Source organism: Nomascus leucogenys, chromosome 7b (genome assembly GCF_006542625.1).
Source record: "Nomascus leucogenys isolate Asia chromosome 7b, Asia_NLE_v1, whole genome shotgun sequence".
Lineage (NCBI taxonomy): Eukaryota > Metazoa > Chordata > Mammalia > Primates > Hylobatidae > Nomascus > Nomascus leucogenys.
Window position 1 is genome coordinate 104353476 of NC_044387.1, and position 20275 is coordinate 104373750.

General features: G+C 44.9%; 1 protein-coding gene across 1 annotated transcript in view; it reads right to left on the reverse strand.

Annotated features, from left to right (window-relative positions):
* The window catches only part of ENPP6 (ectonucleotide pyrophosphatase/phosphodiesterase 6), a 169828-nt gene that overhangs the window by 60469 nt on the left and 89084 nt on the right, over positions 1 to 20275 (reverse strand). Inside the window, exon 2 of the mRNA XM_003271470.3 lies at positions 9936 to 10115. Within this exon, the coding sequence (XP_003271518.1) occupies positions 9936 to 10115 (180 nt within the window). The remainder of the gene's footprint in view (positions 1 to 9935; positions 10116 to 20275) is intronic.

The following is a 20275-nucleotide window of genomic DNA, read 5'->3' on the forward strand; positions in this document are numbered from 1 at the left end:
GGCTCAGGTGAGGCCAAAGTGCCACCTCTCTGTCCCACCACAGCGAAGTCCCTCTAACAGATGCTGGATCAGACAGCCAAGGGCCTGCAGACTCAGCTAGGAAAGGTGCAGCAGAGGCTGGCAGGGCCCCCCGGGCCCCCAAGCCACCTTTCTGCTCTAGGAGGGGTTTGCTGCTGACAGAGAATGGGGCCTAGGCCTAGGAGGAAGGCAGGTGATGCAGAAAGGGTCCAGGCTGCCCCACTCACCGAACACCCCAGACTCTGGCATTCTCTGAGGGCTAATTTATTATGGGCGTACCAACCTGGAGCCACCTTCTTTACTTTGCCAGGACTCCTCCCCCCAAATCCACCACCCCCGGACTGTGCTCTGGGGAGTTGGGCTGGCACAGCTGGGAAGGCCAGCAGAAGCCCCAGCAGTGCCAGGCCCTCTCCAGACCTGGCCAGAAACCAGGTCCCGGTGCAGGGACCTCTTGCAGGACTGGGGTCAGACGGCCCCAGATGGCAGCCCCGCCACTCACTTTCCGCTGCATGTTCCCTCAGCCTCCATTTCCCCAGCCCTGTGGAAGGGATCGGGGGCAGCCTTTCCCCTGGGGTTCTCTGGGAGACCCCTCTTTCTGCAGGAGTCTGGAGCAGCCAAGGCTTCCCAGGGAGCCTGATGTCAAGTCCAATGGCCTAACTAACGTAGGAGGCAAAGGGAGGTGGCAGGGCCGCCTCACCCAGCTCCTGAGCCCTGCTACCAGCGCCTGTTCCAGGTCAGGTGGCACTCTCCGTGGGAAGGAACCTTCTTCACCCTAAACAAGCTCCGAGCAGGCAGGACACTGGAACCCCAAAATCAGCCCAGAGAGAGGCCCCAGGATGTGTAGCTGGCACTTGACCTTGAGAGCAACAAGGTCTTCCTCACTGGGTCCCACCCTGGGGTGCAATCCTGTACTCATCGTTCCTTTACGTAAGGCACCGAGGACTGTTAGGATGAAATGGGGTGTGGCCTGAGAGCCCACGGTCCCGGCCCTGGTTGAAATCTCCTGATCAGGTCAGCGGAGGACAGAGGGCACTAAGGAAGGAAGGGCAGGCCCTGGGAAGGATTGGGCTCAGCAGGGCAGGCCAGGTGGAGTGCCAGGAGGGGGAGGAGGTGAGCAGCCTGAGAAGGGCCTTCCCGCATTCATGCGCTGGTCTAGCCACTCCCTCAAGGAGAGACCCCGAAACACAGTTCACTTGTTGTGATTTGCAGGCACCTGAGTGCAGCGTTGCATGTGGAACGACTCGCTCAGCCTGAGGAAAGTCAGTCCTTCCCGAGTCCCTTCTGCCTTAGTTCCTCTCTTCCGCCCTTCCCCCTTCCTTTGCCTTGCTGCTTCCCCCTTTCACCTCCCTGCCTCCTTTTCTTTCTTCCTTCCCTTCCTTTCTATCCTCTCCCCTTTTTCTTCTTTTTTTCCTTCAACATGAAAGCATCAAACGACACATTTTGTTTTCCATTCCTGAGGCAGCACTCAATTGATTTTAAGACGTGATCACGACACAGCGGCAAGGAGACGTGATGAAGCCTGAGGTTGGTCTCCTTTCCCCGCTGCACGTGTTGTGCTGTGATGCAATTATTTTTGACACACCTGGCTACATAATTAGGCTCTAAGCTTCTTGGTGGCAGGGCTGTGGCACATTCCGTTTGTGCCCCATGTGTCAGGTACACAGGCCACACAAGAAAACCACCATGGAATGAACACATCAGTGAACAGTATAGGCAGTTGATGTCCAAATTTCTTTTTCAGAGAAACTCTTTTCCCAAAGGAGTCCCAGCCATCTCCTGCCTCTCCAGCCCCTGAGCCCCTGCAACTTGACTGGGAAGCTGAGGGCAAGTGAATGCAGTTTGAAAACCTCCGGTAGATGTGCAATGCATGTCAGGGAATTCCTTACTGTAAACCCATAGGGGCCAGTGACTGCCCAAGAGTAAATGGAGTATTATGCAGTTGTGTTGAAACAAATTTGGAACAAAGCAATCTGGCTGGAAATAATTTGGTTAGCACACCAGTTTGGTCAAAACAATAATTTGATTTAAAAGGAATATTCATGACTCTGATTTTAAGTTTTTCTTTTCTTTTTCTTTTTTTTGGTTTAGTTTGTCTGCTGTTACTTACCCTGTCCTCTCTTTTTTGTGTATATCCCAGTTCATTTTCAGCCAATTTTCAAGGGTTGACTAACAATGTTTAGAAATTAATTGGAAAAAAAAAAAGAAAGAAAGAAATGAATTGAAACGGCCGGGCTCAGTGGCTCACGCCTGTAATCCCAGCACTTTGAGAGTCCGGGAGGAGTGGATCATTAGGTCAGGAGTTGAAGACCAGCCTGGCCAAGACGGTAAAACCCCATCTTTACTAAAAATAGAAAAATTAGCTGGGCGTGGTGGCGGATGCTTGTAATCCCAGCTACTCGGGAGGCTGAGGCAGAGAATTGCTTGAACCTGGGAGGCAGAGTTTGCAGTGAGCTGAGATCGCGCCACTGCACTCCAGCCTGGGCGCCAGAGTGAGACTCCATCTCAAAAAAAAAAAAAGAAAGAAAGAAATTAGTTGAAACAACCTGAATTGTTTTTCTTGCTGTAAAAACAATGCATCCTTGCTACACAGAGTGAGAAATTATAATGTTAAAGAAATGAAACAGCCACAAAGTCCAGAGCTGGCCAGGGGTGCCCCGTTAATAAATGCAGATGCTCCTTTTGCAGGTCAGCAACATTAAACGCTCACGATGCCCAGTCTGTCTTGCATTCTTTTGGCCCCTGTAACAAGTGTGTGTCAACAGTTGTCAAGTAGTGTCACTGTCTCAGGGAAGCCTCTCCCTGCCTCTCAGATGGGATGGGGCCCTCTTCAGGTGGCTACGCAGACAGTGATACTACCTCCCGTTGCTTTTCACAGCCCTGCTGGGGCTTCTCCTGCTTCTGAAGCCTCTCCTCCTTGGTGTCCTCTGCAGGCTCACCCTCCTCCATCTGGTTACTAAAAATTAGATTTCCTCAAGGCTGCGTCCGGGACCCTTTTTTCTTTCCAGTTCTGCACTCTCCCCAGGTAAACTTCTCCATTCCCACAGCTGCGTTGACCTCTGATGCGCCATTGAGTCACGTCTTTGTATCTCCATCCCTCTTCTCTGAGCTTCGGACCTGCCGGCTCGACGTCCCAGAGCCGATTCCAAGTTGATGCCCCTCTGCCTCCAGACTGCTCCTCTTTCAGCTCCACCCGATTCAGTGAAGAATCACCATCTATGCAGTTCTGTGAGCAAGAAGCCCAGGGCCATGCCTGTCACCGTCCAATCCCTTACTCCCAAATCCAAGCCATCAGCAGGTCCTGGCAGTTCCAACTCCTAAGTGTGCCTCCAACCCAGCCATTTCTCACCACCTCTGTTGCCCAGTCTGAGCCATGCTCACCTGCTCTCCACGTTTCCACAATGACTTCCTGATGTGTCAGTCGCCCTCATTCACCCACCCTGGATGCCTCCATTCCATTCAGGTTGCAGCCGGAGTAGTGCTTTCAAAATGCAAGTATGATGCCATCACGTTCTTCCTTAAAACCTTCCAGTGACTTCTCATTCATTTCATGATCAGAATAAATGCTTCAGCATGGGTCAGATGCTCATGCCTGTAATCCCAGCTCTTTGGGAGGTTGAGGTAAGAGGATTGCTTGAGTACAGGATTCGAGACCAGACTGGGCAACATAGTGAACCCCTGCCACCCCCGACCCCATGCCCATCTCTACAAAACGTAAAAAATTTAGCAGGGTGGGGAGGTGTGCACCTATCATCCCACCTACTTAGGAAGCTGAGGTGTGAGTATCCTTTGAGCCCAGGAGGTCGAGGCTGCAGTGAGCTACGATTGCCCCACTGCACTCTAGCCTGGGCAACAGAGAAAAACCCTGTTTCAAAAAAAAAAAAAAGTATTCAGCTTGGCTCTTAGAGCCTGGCCTGGCCTCAGCCTCTCTCCACCTAATCCACACCACACCTCTCCTCCCTTCTTTCACTGTCTTGAAACTTGCATGCTTCCCACCCTATCCAGGGCCTTAGCACCTGCTGCTCCTTGAGTCTGGGGTCTTCTCCCCACCTTACCCATCCCCTCGTTGTCACTTTCTAAGGACACCTTTGTTAACCCTCTCAGATGGAGCTAGACTCCTTATTAGATGATGTCATCATGCCTGCTTTTCATTATTGTACTTACGATACCTGTACTTTTACATTTATTTTGATAAGTATTAGATCAATTATCTCCTTCACTGGATGGTAGGTTCTCGGGAGGGGGTGCAGGTGAGGAGGGTCTGTATCTGCTTTTGCTCATGGTCGCCTCCTGAGAGTTCATTCCAAGGCCTTGAGTCACACCCTTTAAAGATGTTTTGTGAAGAAGTGGATTTGCCATGATTTGTGAAGGATGGAAGTTCGTCCCTGGATTTCTCTTTAAAACTTTCTAATCAACATAATGGATGCTGCTAAAAAACTATGCACTCTTTTGGCCAAGATACCATCCTGCAAAGGGAGATTGGATGTGGTTAGACAGCTATAAAAACTTTTGAACACTGGAGGAATCACTTCTGCAGACAGCAGTCCAGAGAGGCAGCATCTCCTCCATTTCTCTGCAGCAGAAATGGTCGACGCCTAGAAACCCTGCAGAACGCTTTTGAAGATCATTTTGTGGAGACAATCTCACTCTTGAGATGTGAATTTGCAGTCCTTTTCTTGCTGACACAGAGAACATCAGCGATGCAGATCTTGCCGAAGTTACTGACAAAGGAAATGATGCAATGTGAATTCAACCCAAAGAGGCTGACAGAATTTTGACCCAAGCCTGCCCTTGCCAGATAACATTAATTGCAGAAGCTTAGGTTTTATTTGATACTTTGATGAGTTTTTAACACATTTCTATTGCATTAAAAAATCAAATCAATTAGCTATCATAGGTATGTGTATGTTATCACATCAAGGACCGCTTGGCAATCCTCGGCATTGTAATCTCTTATACTACATGAGAACAAAAGTGTGAGTGTAGTGGATGTGGATGCATTCTTCTGGAAAGATGTCTACAGTTTTTTTCAGTTTCCTAAAGAGGTTCTTGACTAATGAGGGCAGGAAACAGCAAATTATGCCTTGACTAAGGCCTCTTCTAGTCCTAAAATTACATAAACCACAAAGTCTAATGCCAAACTGGTAATGTTATTTAAAAAATAGTGGATATCCAGACCACTTGTGTTTGCAATGTTTTGACATCTGCCTGAAAAAAATTCCAGTTTTTTTTTTTTTTTTTTTTTTTTTTTTTTTTTTTGAGACAGAGTCTCGCTCTGTCACCCAGGCTGGAGTGCAGTGGCGCGATCTCGGCTCACTGCAAGCTCCGCCTCCTGGGTTCACTCCATTCTCCTGCCTCAGCCTCTCCAAGTAGCTGGGACTACAGGCGCCCGCCACCACGCCCGGCTAATTTTTTTTGTATTTTTAGTAGACACGGGGTTTCACCGTGGTCTCGATCTCCTGACCTCGTGATCCGCCCGCCTCAGCCTCCCAAAGTGCCGGGATTACAAGCGTGAGCCACCGCGCCCGGCCCAGTTTTTATCCAGAGGATTGGTGTCACATGCATAGAGGCCGTGACTTAGCTATCAGGTTTACTCACACCTCTGTATGAGCAATGCTGAGCTCGTAATTGTCCCTGTGCCTGAGCCTCTACTTCTAAGGTCAGCCTGATTGAAGTTTGTCAAGGTCCTACCACGGCAGGAAAGACAAAGAGGCTGTACCTGACCCATAATTCTTCACCAATAGCCACTGCATGCCTCCTATTATCCAGATGACGTCACCTTGATTGTAACAAGCAAAACTTGATAGAAGCTGAGTCAAATGCCCACCCACTAACTCCCCACCCAGCCCACTGCTGGAAAGTGTAGGAGTGGAAACCAGGTGGAAATGTGTCTTTCTCTACGTAGAAGGTGTCTTATTGGTCTGAAGGCCTGCCCTGGACAGGAAGAGGCCAGGAGAAGAGCCCAGACCCACACCCAACACCATTCCAGGAGCATATGAGTGGTTGCATCCAAGTCCTCCTGACTGCTTGGCTGTAGGGAGTTAACATTGCAACATGCATGGTGGGAGATGTGAACTTAGAACTCCAAAGAGTTTTAAGCGCAGACTCTTAAAAGTTTGCTATTTTTTTATTCCTTTTTTGTATTTTATAATAGTCATAAGAATAAACTTAAAAACTGCTGCCACCATGTAAGGTAGCCCTGCTTATCCAGAGAAATCAAGCTGCATTTCTACACCATATCTTACTATTCTCCCATATTCCCTATTTTCCCTCCTTCCTCCCATAGTTATTCTCTGCTTTGGGTTCTTTCCAATATGAAGTGAATGTTGGAGTCTCTTCCTCACCGCCCCCCACCCCTGCCAATTCTTTTAACATTAAACTAGAAGGATAGGGTGGAGGGATTAAGTGAGTGAACAACACACACTCAGCCCTTACTCCTTGCAGAACAGAACTGGGTCCTATATACAGTTTCTGGCTGATTTGGGGGGCCTACCCTGACTTAGGGCCTGGGATCATTTCCAGAGGCATATTTCTCCCTGCACTCCAATGGCAACATTGGGTGGGGTGCTAAAGGGCCTGTTGAACGATATTAAACGCCTCAAGACTTGAGGTGGAGTATGTTGGACTCTTCACTGTGGGTCAGTTTTTCAGCCTGCTGCTTTATCTACCTGACAGGAAGACTTGAACTAGTGCCATTTCTAAATTGCACTTCTAAATATTGACTTCATGGCGAGACTCAGCGTGTCATAACCCAGTTCACTAGAGCAACGAAGATTTTCCAGGCCTCACCGAGAGGTCTGTACAATATCCTGTGGGGAGTGGAGAAGGAAGAGGAGGATTTAAGAAGAAAAATACAATCAAGTCGTGTTTTGAAGAAATGCCCCCGCACCTCACTTAATCTTGCAGAGACACGTGAGTGCTCACCGGGCTATTGGCTGAGGCTGGAGGGAACCAGGGTAGACAGAGAAAGGACAGCAGCAACCAGAAATACTGCAGCTGCCCCCCAGGAAGATGAGAGGGTGCCAGGGCACGCCTTGCTGGGCTGGCAGCAGAGACAGCTGGCTCTCTCAGAGCTTCATTGGAGTATCCAGTTTAGAAGGACTAGATGGTGTCTGAGAGACTAGAGACTTTATCCTATATCTACGAAGGCTTCAGCACAGCCAGATCTTCAGGGAATCTTCATTTAGGTCACTGAGGAAACTCTAGGAGGCTATCTTTATAGCTTCTTTCCTCCTGACAGTTAACACTATAACTGATCTTAAGGCATTTTTGTCACATCCCATTAGCTGTTAGACTGTGAATCAGAGGAAGATATTGGTCCCTTCTTGTCCTGAAGGAGCTGTTTTGGAGGAGCAACAAGATATTTTTCATGCAAATTAGCTTTCGGATTTCTTTAGACACTCAGTGCTATATAAATTTGCATTCTCCAAGAGGAGATAGAGGCATGAAGCAGTGGCTCATGCCTGTAATCCCAGCACTTTGGGAGGCCAAGGCGGGTGGATCACCTGAGGTCAGCAGATCAAGACCAGCCTGGCCAACATGGTAAAACCCTGTCTCTACTAAAAATACAAAAATTAGCCAGGCATGGTGGTGCACGCCTGTAGTCCCAGCTACTCCGGAGGCTGAGGCAAGAGAATCACTTGACCTGGGGAGGCAGAGGTTACAGTGAGCTGAGGTCACGCCACTGCACTCCAGCCTGGGCAACAAGAGTGAAACTCTGTCAAAAACAAAAGGAGATAAAGCCTAATAATAATACCCTGTACTGCTGCAGAGAGAAGTGTGTGCAATATGGCAACTGCCCTCAGGAGGATCTCCTCCCACTTGGCCATAGCACTGGCCTCCTGGCTGCTGAAAGGCCCTCTCCAGGAGATCTTATGTGGAGGGGGCTCAAGGGTTGTTGGCAGGAAGGTTTTGTGTGTGAGGGTGTGCTCTTCAAAGCAGGAAAAACTTAAGTTCCAAGATAGAGAAAGTCAAACTATCCAGATATCATGGAAGATAATCCTCATGGTATTGGCCACGTTCATCTTGATGGTCCTTAGATTTGTTTCCAGGTGGTCCCTAATGCAGTGTGCCCAATCCATTCCCTCTGCTATGCCTGTGTATGAATTTGTTGATAATAATGCCTCTGAGAATGACCTCAAAGTGCAACAAAATCTTTGTGATTTGACCTCATCACACTTGCTAGAAGAGTCAAACTCACCCCTGGGTTTGGCTCCTTTAGCAAGCCTGATGAGCCTGCTCCATGCAGTGACTTGCTTCCTTAAATCTAGTCCAACTCCATGAAAAGTTATCTCCTTGTAAGATAGTGGAATCCTCCTAAACTCTTCCTCTTCCTTTGCTCAAAGATGTCTTGTGTCAGCCGAGATGGCTGCTATGGAAGGAATCTTAGGTGTCTTCTGAAGAAACTGTGATCAATCCCCCTGAAGCTGTGTCTGCTGGGAGAGCTTATGCTGGCTATGTCTTTGTTGCTCGGCCCAGCTGTGAATTCATGCAGCCTGCCCTGGCCTTCAGAATCTCACCTGCCGGTGTGGCCACTGCTCTGCAGCAGCTTGTAGGGCATGTGCCACGCCGCAGCTGGGTGGCAGGCTGCCCTCCACGGTCTCCGTGTGTCTGTGTTCCATGCACCTCCGAGAGTTGCAGAGCCTGGAGTGCCCCAGCAGCTCCCCACACGCCCACCTCCATCCAGCATCCTCCAAACTCCTGCTGAAGGCCCATGCAATCCTTGTGGGCCTTCACCCCCTCTCCACTGCCCCCTCCCTGCAGACTACACATTTCACAACCCACCGCCTGCTCACAGACCCATCAGGCTGCCGCTGTCCTCAATCCAGACCAGTGCGACCCCCTCAGCCACTTCACCCCGTCTCCTACAGGCTGCTCTTCATTTATGCCTTCAATGTTCTAGGCCTCCCCTGGTATCTTCCTCCATAATGGTCATCATCAGGATGACACCATTGAGAATTAGGAAAGAAGTGTCTATTGCCATGGGCGTGGGAAAGGTAAACTGACCACTTACCTAAGTAATGAATCCCACCAATGGAAAGACAATGGGAAGCGGGTTGTATTGTTATCACCGAATCCTCTCATCCTTAATGAAAGATATTCGGTGACCAAGGTGAGGGTATACTGACGACTTCTCACAGCAGCCGAGGCAGTTTGCATGACTACTTACCTCGTTGAGCTAGAATGTAGTGTGGGAGTCTTAACACAAAGGGACTTCATTTCATGGACTACCAAAAAATAGTGAGTGCTTTCAATTCTCTTTTCAATATTGTAGAGGAGCTCAACGACGTATGGAAATGGTACACAATTTTTTTTTTGTAAAGCAAGTAAGCACCCTATAATTTCTCTCTCCTGTATATCCAACATTTTGCACATGAAAAAAGCAAGCTATCCTGTGGTGTTTGCTATGTCAAGAGAATCAGGAAATAGCATTATCTCTGGTCTGATGTTATTTTTTTCAAAAATGTGCCCATAAGACATATTTCTTTTCTTTTTTCTTTTTTTTTTTCGAGATCGAGTTTTGCCCTTGTTGCCCAGACTGGAGTGCAATGGCGCAATCTCAGCTCACCGCAATCTCTGCCTCCTGGGTTCAAGCGATTCTCCTGTCTCAGCCTCCTGAGTAGCTTGGATTATAGGCATGCACCACCACCCCGGCTAATTTTGTATTTTTAGGAGAGACAGGGTTTCCCCATGTTGGTCAGGCTGGTCTCGAACTCCCAACCTCAGGTGATCCACCCACCTCGGCCTCCTAAAGTGCTGAGATTACAGGCCTGAGCCACTGTGCCCGGCCAAGACATATTTCTTAAATAAAGATCCCATTTTCCAAACCACAGCTTGGTCTTCAAATAGTAACTTTACAGTAACTGTCCTCGGAGACTCTGTGATGATTTGAGATTTGGAATGGATGTTCACACACTCACCTGGCCAGTAGTACATGTAGACCTTCCTTTTGGCCTTGGTCAGAGTGACCCACAGAGGTTCTGATCCATTCCACCAGAGAGGCATCAGGCTGTCTTTGTTGACGCCAATGTCAAAGGACTTGTTGGTGTTGGGGTCCCACATGTAGTTCCCAATCATCTGATGAACTTCACAATGGCGGCCTATGTCAATGAGAACACAGCTGTCAGTTTACGGTTCTGGTGATTTCTATTTTTATCTTTGTTTCTTGATATATAAGCCATTCGTGCTTGTTTAGGAAGTACAGAACAGCATAAAGATTTGCTTTTGACTTTAAAAAAAATTAGATTTTTTTTCTTAAGCTGTGCCATGAAGGTAGACAATCCAGTAAGATGTCCACTAATTGACGGAGGGTGGGGTCATTTTGAGTGACGTCACCCTGTAAAGTCAGCTGTTTTAAGTTACACTGAGCACACCGTGTGCAGAGCTTGAAGTCTAAATATGAATTAGCATGGATATCTGTGGATTCCTCTGAGACTTGGTCTCAGATTCTCACCCCAGAGCCCTCTCTGCATCCTCCAAACCCTCCTCCCGTGAGATCAGCAATCCAGCTGTTACAGTGTTTATTCTTTCCTTTCTTAGATAAGAGGAGTTGTTGCTTCAGCACTGAACAGTGATAAAACCTATGACGTTTGGAACAGAATGGCGAAAAATAGATTCAACTTTAAAAAACAAAGCAGGAAAACAACCCTCCAAATGCAGTGTTATACAGAAACGAGGGCTGGTTCTGTTGAACACAGCTTAGTCCCAGAAGACAAGCCAGAAGTGAGAGACGCAAACGCTTGGCCTCTTTTGAAACATTAGGCTTAAATTATTTATTTTGGAGCAATCTGTTACATCTTTAAAGTAAAAATAACACAAACATTGGCAAGTGCATCAAAAATTGCTGCAATTTTAGTGAGCGTCATTTGGCACCAGGATGAAACATGCTTCACTGAGCTCCCTAACTATGCTTAATCAAGTGGCTTTTCTTCTTTGTTTTACTGTCGTTGTTTCTTCTCACCACCCTCTCCCCAAATTTTATTTTTAAACAGAAACAAAGAAAAATTATAAAATACTATTTGGAAAATAGACACTAAAAATACCAAATGGAAAAACCTTTCATTTCATCCCAGAAAGCAAGGCATGCCACAAACTATGCTACTGTGCTCCCAGAGATCCCAGCAAAAACGGTTTTCACCCAAAGCTGTAGAATTAGTGTTTTGATCTTGACCAAAACTTTCACATTAAAAAGATTAATAAACTTAAAAATAAAATAAAATTAATATGTTGAGCAATTTCGGCAATGGTTAAGGAGGTTATTTTATTTATTGTTTCAACTAACATGTATTCAGTGCTCTTATATATATAGTCCTATGTATTGTAGGCTGTGATAGGTGTAGAGATTCCAATCTGAATAAATGCCGTGCCCATCCTCAAGTGGCTTGTAATTTAATACTCAACAGAGGGTCTTCTGTGTAAAAGACCCAGGCTTCCTGGGGCTGGGTCTGAGAAGGAGGACAGGCTGCAGCCACGACTTCAGAATTATGATGACCCTCGCTCACCCTGTTGCAGAGGATAATTCCTAGTATGTTCTCACCAACTCATTAAAAGTTGGGTCCTAATTTTATTAGTTCAACTACACTATCGTTTTTAGTATATGAAAGTTGAATCATATTAAGAGAGCCCCATTACAAGTAAAAGTACTTATCTATTTCCTTTATTCAAAATTTTGCATTCTGTGTCACAAATTGTATCATCCTAATGATGCTTACTCATCCTTTCACAAGGCAAGATAACCGCGATCACATCCACAGGAAAAGGCCTCCTTCATGGACAGTCTTTCCTTATAGATAGATGCTCTCTGATCTCCCAAGTCCAGGAGATTATCTCAACTGCAGCTGGTGTGCAAAGAAGCTGAGCAAATGTGCAAAATCGGAAGGGGGTGTGGGAAGCATCATTCCTGAGGTCAGGAACCAAAGAAGAGCCTCTGAATGAATCACCAGGAAAGGACCACGGATATCAGACATGGGAATAATAGGGAGAGATGCTGAGTGAGAGGGGTGGAGGGATCTCTGCTTCCAAGCTTGAGTTGTTTGGACCATTTTAGAACAAGGGCATGAAACCCAAAGATAAATGGAGGCTTCACAAGATGTGGTTTTCACAAGGCTGCATACAAGGAAGCATGAAGCAACCAGAAAACAATTTTTAAAGTACATATAATCTATACTTGTATATCTCAGAAACCCCATATCATTTGGTGAACATTTCTCTCTTCTCTTCAACACGCATATTTAGCACTCTGGACTCTAAAGTGTCCAAACTCGCTCATTCTTCTTTGTTCTCTGTCTCTGAGTAGAAAATTATAAGGAGCCTCTTGTGGATTGCAGAGCTGTCGTATGGCTCGATTGTGTGTGTGCATGCACAGGTGTGAGAGAGACAGAAACAGAGGGAGACAGAGAGAGAGAGATGGAGAGAACATTCTCCTGGAGAATTCCTATAAGGTGGAGCACTTTCAAGAAGGTCACCTCAGGCTCCTGTGGAGAAAGTTGGGTTTCTTCTTTTGCTGGATTGGGCCCTGAGCTGAGATGGGAGGGTGTGCTGTCCCCAGGGCTTCCTTTGCTCTGGGAAGAGTGGCCTTTCCTGGAAGCCGGCAGGAGGAGGCTGCTTCAGATCTTCTCCCGCCTTCCCATGAATACAGTAAGGCTGCAGTCTGTGCTTGCAACAGTCGAAGTCAACTCAGACTCAAGCTGATTTCCCTACCAACCCTCTGTCTCTCTTGCTCTTTCATTTTTATTGCCTCAGTAAAAGTGGTGGCTGAAAGAACAGAACAGAACACAATGTACTGGCTTCTGCAGCCCACGAGCTCTCATCTCCATATTCCTGCCTGACCCATATCTATTTTTATACAACTGCAGTTCTGGGTTTTTCTCTGGTTGTGCTTTCCAAACAGGGTTTGGATGTGGTTTGGTTTTTTGGTTTCTTTGCTCTAGGCTTGAGTAGAAACTTTCCTGACATCCTCCAACACCACAATTGCAGGTGGTTTCCAGTATGCTGTAAGGAATATCTACTGCTCTTCCTCCTCCAAATGACTACTCTGGGGGCTTTGAAATCTGTGTTTGCTTTTCTCAGAAAGAGCTCCTGGAATCGTTCCCATAGCTAGAACTGCTGTATGAAGGGGGTGGGATATGACACCTTCAGTGTTCATTCCCCAGAGTCTTACTCAAGTGTGTTCAGACGTAATGACCATCACAAGAAGTTTCTTAGCAAGCCCCCAGAAACTTCTGCACCATGTTATGTGTTTCATCTCAGAAATGGCTGGCCTTCACATCCCGTGAGAAGGTAGAGGATATGTCCATCTTATCTATAGCTCATGGTCACAGAAACTTTCTCTTTGACCTCTGAGTCCTCTGCTCAGCTAGGCCCAACCTTGGGCTTCCTTCCTTTTGCTTGTAGAGTCCAGGTTGAGCAAGAATCCTGCTAAGTCAGTTTAGTGATAATCCTCCACGCTTGGTATTTGACCGCCCTCAATATCTCACCACCCTGCCTGCCTTCAGCAAGAGTTCTGTTGAGTAGACCTGGCCAGAATTCCGTTTCCCTTGATGTTTCTTCTTAATAGTTTTCCATCCGCTGACCCCACCATGTTCCTTGTCTGTCAATCTCTACTTGTCTGTTGTACTTGGAGTGGAGCCCAATCTCTCTCCCACTGCTGGATCCCACTGCAGGATCCTTCCATCTATCACAGTGGTTCCTCCTTAAAGAAAGTTTGCCTTACCATCTTCAACAAGCATCATAAATAAGTTTTCTTTCTTTTTCTTTTCTTTCTTTCTTTTTCTTTCTTTCTTTCCCTCCTTCCTTTCCTTTCTTTCTCTTTCTCTCTCTCTTTCTTTCCTTCCTTTCCTTTCTTTCTTCTCTTTCTCTCTTTCTTTCTTTCTTTTCTTTCTCTCTTTCCTTTCTTTCTCTCTCTCTCTCTCTTTCTTTCTTTCTTTCTTTCATTTCTTTCCTTTCTTTCCTTTCTTTCCTTCCTTTCCTTCCTTTTCTCTCTTTCTCCTCTCTCTCTTTCTCTCTTTCTCTTTCTTTCTTCTTCCCAATCTCACTTTGTCACCCAGGCTGGAGTGTAGTGGAGCAATCATTGCTCACTGCAGCCTCGACCTCCCCAGGTTCAGCCTCCTCCTCAGCCTCCCAAGTAGCTGGGACCACAGGCATGCGCCATCAAGCTTGGCTAATTTTTTTTTTTTTTTTTGTAATTTTTGTAGAGACAGGGTTTTGCCATGTTGCCAAGGTTGGTCTCAAACTCCTGGGCTCAAGTGATCCACCCGCCTCAGTATCCCAAAGTGCTGGAATTACAGGCATGAGCCACTGTGCCCAGCCAAGTTTCTGTTTAACAGTGGACATCTATAAGGTTGCTACTACTTAGATTTCAGTCTTAACTTTTCTCATTGTTTTCAAACAGTCAATGTCGATTCCTTTTATAGTTCCTTACCTCTTTTATTCTTTTTGCATTCATTCAACATGTATTTATCAGATAATGTTTGCATGCTAAGTATATAAAGATAAAAAAGAAATGGTCACTGTCTTTGGCTCACAGTCTGCTATGGACAATAATATGGCACAGTGGTTAAGGGAACGATTCCTGGAGTCAGACTGTATAGGTTCAAGTATAAACTCTACTATTTACTGTCTGCATGACCTTGGACAAGTAGCTTAGACTCTCTGAAGCCTCAATTGCCTCATCTGAGTAATGGGCATCATAACAATTATTGTGAACAGTCATCCGTTTGCATGGCAGCATGGAACCATAAAAATGGCCAAAACCATGAAAAGCTATCTTAATAATCAGTGGGGTGGGGTGAGGGGAATAGGATTGTTCTGTGACACTTAAAAATGTTTGTCAAAATATTGAAAATTCTCCTATCAGTTATACAGGAAAATGAAGGAAGAATTGTACAATTATAATTTATTAGTATTTTATAATTTACAATATTAGAAATGTGGAGAATTAAAGGGCACTATTTCTTTGTAAGAAATTTATGAAGAATGCTTTGAACAGTGCTTGGCTGCTTCTTCTAGAGATATAACAAAATATGAGTGATCATCTTTTCTATGCCTTAGGGAATTGTTATGTTCTTTCTAAGTTTAGGTTGGCTTTCAACATCTTATCCTTTGTGCTTTCAATGTCATAAAATAGCTCCAGGGGCTCTTTAATGTGAAGTTTTTGCTGGTGTCACTTCCTCTGGGACATCTTCATCCTTTTTTTTCATAACTTTTTTCTTAATTTATGTCAATAAATTCACCCTCGGTAAGGTCCTTGGGCTACATATCCAGAGCTTTGTAAATGATGTCAGTGTCAATATTCACATGGTCAATGATCTCTTCCATAATTCCACTTACATTTGATTCAAATCCTGCAAAGTTATTTTCCAGTACAGTAAGAGTCTCTGCCATCCTCCATGTATATTACTTGCTGTTCCTATCTGTCATGATGCTTGAATGTTTCTGGCTGCATGTTTTATGTCACAGTTCTTCCAAAGCTTAGCTAAATAAATTGCATTATCTCCCATTGTATCATCAATAACCTGTCTGAAATACAGGTTACTTACATCTAAAATAATAGGCTTCAAAAGTTGCAATAACTTATTGTCCAATTTAATAGATGATTAAAGTTGCTTTTATAGAAAAAGCAAATTTACTCATATTCTTTCAAGTATTCAAGAGGGTCAGCGTGACCTGGAGCATTATCCAATGATAGTAATGCATTAGAAGTTAAACTATATGGGTTTAACTTCCCTGTGGGACACAGGGAAGCAACACAACTGCGTGCTTTGCTCTCCGTGCATGAGCTAATATTAGATGAGCAGCAGCGAATCACCAGCAGACTATGAAAGAAGTGATGTGACTGACCAACAATCATGATGCATATTTGTCATTTGCATAATGATAAATAGTCCTAGTGGACTGAGGACTAGCAAGGAAGTTTATAGTTTATGCTACAGCAGCTACAATTAGGGCCGCCAGATTTATTTTAGTCAATATACTGTGGTAACTGAAATTCGAATCATGTTGTTGGAGAACTGACATTATTATTTTTTATTTTTTTAAATATCTTATTTCAATTGATTTTGGGGTATAGGTGGTTTTTGGTTGTGTGGATAAGTTCTTTAGTGGTGATTTCTGAGATTTTGGTGAACCTGTCATCAAGCAGTGTATATTGTACCCAATGTCTAGTCTTTTATCCCTCACCCCCATCCCACCCTTTTGCCATGAGTCCCCAAAGTCCATTACATCATTCTTATGCCTTTGCATTCTCATAGCTTAGCTCCCACTTATACGTGAGAACATACGATATTTGGTTTTCCATTCCTGAGTTATTTCACTTAGAATTATGGCCTCCAGTTCCATCCAAGTTGCTGCTAAAGACATTATTTCATTCATTTTTATGGTTGAATAGTATTCCATAGTGTATATATACCACATTCTCTTTATCCACTCATTGATTGATGGGCACTTAGGTTTGTTCCATATTTTTGCAATTGTGAATTGTGCTGTTATAAACATGCATGTGCAAGTGTCTTTTTTATCTAATGACTTCTTTTCCTTTGGGTAAATACCTAGTAGTGGGATTGCTGGATCAAATGGTGGTTGTCCTTTTAGTTCTTTAAGGAATCTCCACACTATTTTCAATAGTGGTTGTACTGGTTTACATTCTCACCAGCAGGGTAAAAATGTTCTCTTTTCACCACATCCACACCAACATATATCACTTTTTGACTTTTTAATTATAACCATTCTTGCTGGAGTAAGGTGGTATTGCATTGTGGTTTTGATCTGCATTTCCCTAATAGTGACATTGAGCATTTTTCCATGTTTGTGGCTATTTATATGTCGTCTTTTGAGAATTGTCTACTCATGACTTTTGCCCATTTTTTGATGGGATTATTTGGAGAACAGACATTATTTAATCTGTGGTAATTGAGTTTTGTGCATATCTGAATTGTGCAAAGAGTGTGTATGCATGCACATATGTGTACATGCACATAAACATACATAGCACATGGTAAGCACTGTTAATATTACCTTATATTACTATGAGTATTAGGGGAAGAGTCACACAAACGAATGCAACCTAGAGGTCAGCTGGAGCACTCTCTCTCATGAGCTCTCCATATGATTGGTTCCAATCCTACTTCCACCAAGATTCTCACAAGTCCCCAGGAGACGCACATAACTGCAGGCATCTCTACCTCCATACTCCTGCTTCCAGGACATATGGTGTCTAGAAATGTAGCTCAGCCCTTTCCTGTATGACAAAAAGGATCCTCCCCAGATGAAATATTCATGAGTTGGGTGAACTTTATTGGGGATTCAGTCTGGAGAGGAGGGGGAGATTGAGGGCAAAGCAAAGAACTTCCAACTGAACATCAGACATCCAACGTCTCTTCTTGACAGAGAACACAAAAGCAAAGACAACAAAAACAAAAAGAAATAGATGGGACTTAATTAAACTAAAAAGCTTCTGCACAGCAAACGAAATAGCAGAGTAAACAGACAACCCACAGACTGGGAGGAAATCTTCTCAATCTATACATCCAACAAAGGACTGATAACCAGAATCTACAAGGAACTCAAACAAATCAGCAAGAAAAAAATCCCATGAAAAAGTGGGCTAAGGACATGAATAGACAATTCTCAAAAGAAGATATACAAATGACCAGCAAACATATGAAAAAATGCTCAACAACACTAATGATCAGGGAAATGTAAATCAAAACTACAATGCAATACCACCTCACTTCTGCAACAATAGCTGCAATCAAAAAATAATAGAGGTTGGCATGAATGTGGTGAAAATGGAATACTTTTACACCGTTGGTGGGAATGTAAACTAGTACAGCCACTATGGAAAAGTGTGGAGGTTCCTTAAAGAACTAAAAGTAGAACTACCATTCAATCCAGCCATCCCACTCCTGGGTATCTACCCAGAGGAAAAGAGGTCATTATATGAAAAGGATACTGGCATATACATGTTTATAGCAGCACAATTCATAATTGCAAAAATATGGAATCAGCCCAAATGCTCCTTAATCACTGAGTGGATAAAGAAAGTGTGGTGTATATATATATCATGGAATACTACTCAGCCATGAAAAGGAATGAAATAATGGCATTTGCAGCAACCTGGATAGAATTAGAGACCATTATTCTAAGCAAAGTAACTCAGGAATGGAAAACCAAACATTGTATATTCTCATTCATAAGAGGGAACTAAGCTATGAGGATGCAAAAGCATAAGAAAGATGTAATGGACTTTGGGGACTTGGCGGAAAGGGTGAGAGGGGGTGAGGGACAAAAGACTACACATTGGGTACAGGGTACACCGCTTGGGTGATGGGTGTACCAAAATCTCAGAAATCACCACTAAAGAACTTACTCATGTAACCAAACACCACCTGTTCCCCAAAACCTACTGAAATAATAAGAAAAAAGGCATCCAAGGTATCCCCAGTCTTTGCAGCAACCACTGCCCCCTCCCCCCGTGGTTTTCTCCTGGTCGCCACTCTCATGGACCCAGCCTGCACATCTCACTGTCTCATTGCTTCCCTATTTTCTGCTCCACAGCAACCCCCTCCAAAATTTCTCTCCAAACTTCAAAGTTATCTCAAAAGCAGTGCAGCCCTCCAGTGTTCTTGTTCAACTTATATTTGCAGGCTCATGGGGTGCTGGAAAAAAGTGGGGAAGGAAGGAAGGAAGAAAGGAAGGAAGAAACTTCAAATGCCTGACTATTGTTGGATAATGCTGTCATCACCCCGATCTCCTTGAGTACTTGAATGAATATGTGAAAGTTCGCTTTTTCTACAGAGACAACTTCAATAATCTATTAAATGCGAGAGTGAGTTATTTCAACTTTGGAAGCCTATTTTGAAGCCTAAGTTATTTCAACTTTTGAAAGAAGGAAAGGAGGAAGAAAGGAAGCAAAGGGAGTGAGGGAGGGAAGAAGGAAGGAGGGAAGGAAGGAAGGAAGGTAGGAAGGAAGGAAGGGAGGCAGGGAGGCAGGGAGAGAGGGAGGGAGGGAGGGAGGGAAAAAAATGACTGGAGGGGAATGAACCAAGACAGAGGGCTTCCTATTGAAGTAGGCATTAGGATAGTCCTCACGCCAGTAAAATGTGGCGTTTTGCTATTCCCCACACTCAGAGTTCACTTTCTTTGAAAGGTGAGATGTTCTTACTGATGTGGTAGATGCGGTGCCAGCACAATTCGAGATGGTCACGGCTGGACTCACTCAAGGTCCTGGCAATAAACAGGCTGCACAGAGTTTAATTCTGGGGCTTTTACAAAGGTGTGGGCCGGGCTGAGGGGAGCCGATGGCACGGCGAAGCAACCCAGGAAGAATGGCAGCAGCGAGCCATTACCACCCACCCACTCAGCTCCCCGGGTGGTGAATAGCACGGGGATCTGCCTCTCCAGCCACTGTCCTAGAGGCCATCCCTCAAGGTCACCCTCTGAGGCTCAAGGCAGGCTGGAGAAAGCAGAGGAGGGCAGACAGGCAAACAGAGGCTCTCCAGCGCAAGGGCCAGGGAAAACCCTAAGACGTGGATTTTTCAAGAAAATCGTGTTGATCACTTGAGCAAGGGTCTTTCACTAAATATCAGAGACCACACAAGCTGAGCGTCCCCTGGACAAGTACTTGCGAGCTTTGATGGTATCACACATTCTCAGGAATGGAAGGGACCTCAGGTGGCCTCCTAGTCTAGTCCCCTCCCTGCAATTTCAGAGGTGAGGAATAATCCCTGCCCTTTGTATATATTAGATGTGAAAGGCTTGAGTGTGTGCCCAAGGCCACAATTCCAATAAGCCGTGGGTGGGGTGGAGAAGCAAAGGGAACGAGGGTGACTTGAACCTGGACCTCCTGGCTTCTCATGTCATGCTCTTTACACTTCACTTTCCATGACAATAACGGATTTATGGTTACAGTTGGACTCTGGAATATGAAACGTATGCTGATTTCAAGGTGAAAGCTCTCGGTTTAAAAAAGAAAACCATTTTATTCACGTCTCCAAATATATATACAGAAAAACAACTGCATAGCTGGTTATCTCGCTGAACAATCAGGCTCTGCAGCCGATGAGGAATTCCTCAATTGCATGAACGCTTTCTTAATTCTGGTGTATAACCACCTTTAGAAAGTGACAGTAATCTTTAATTTGTAAGGCATTCGTTTTATTTCTCTGAGGCCTCTGTGTGTTTCCATTAGGCGACAGTGGTTGTGACTACTAGAGATCAAAACAGCTGGCAGAAAGGGGAGACAGGGGGTTACATTTGAGGCACA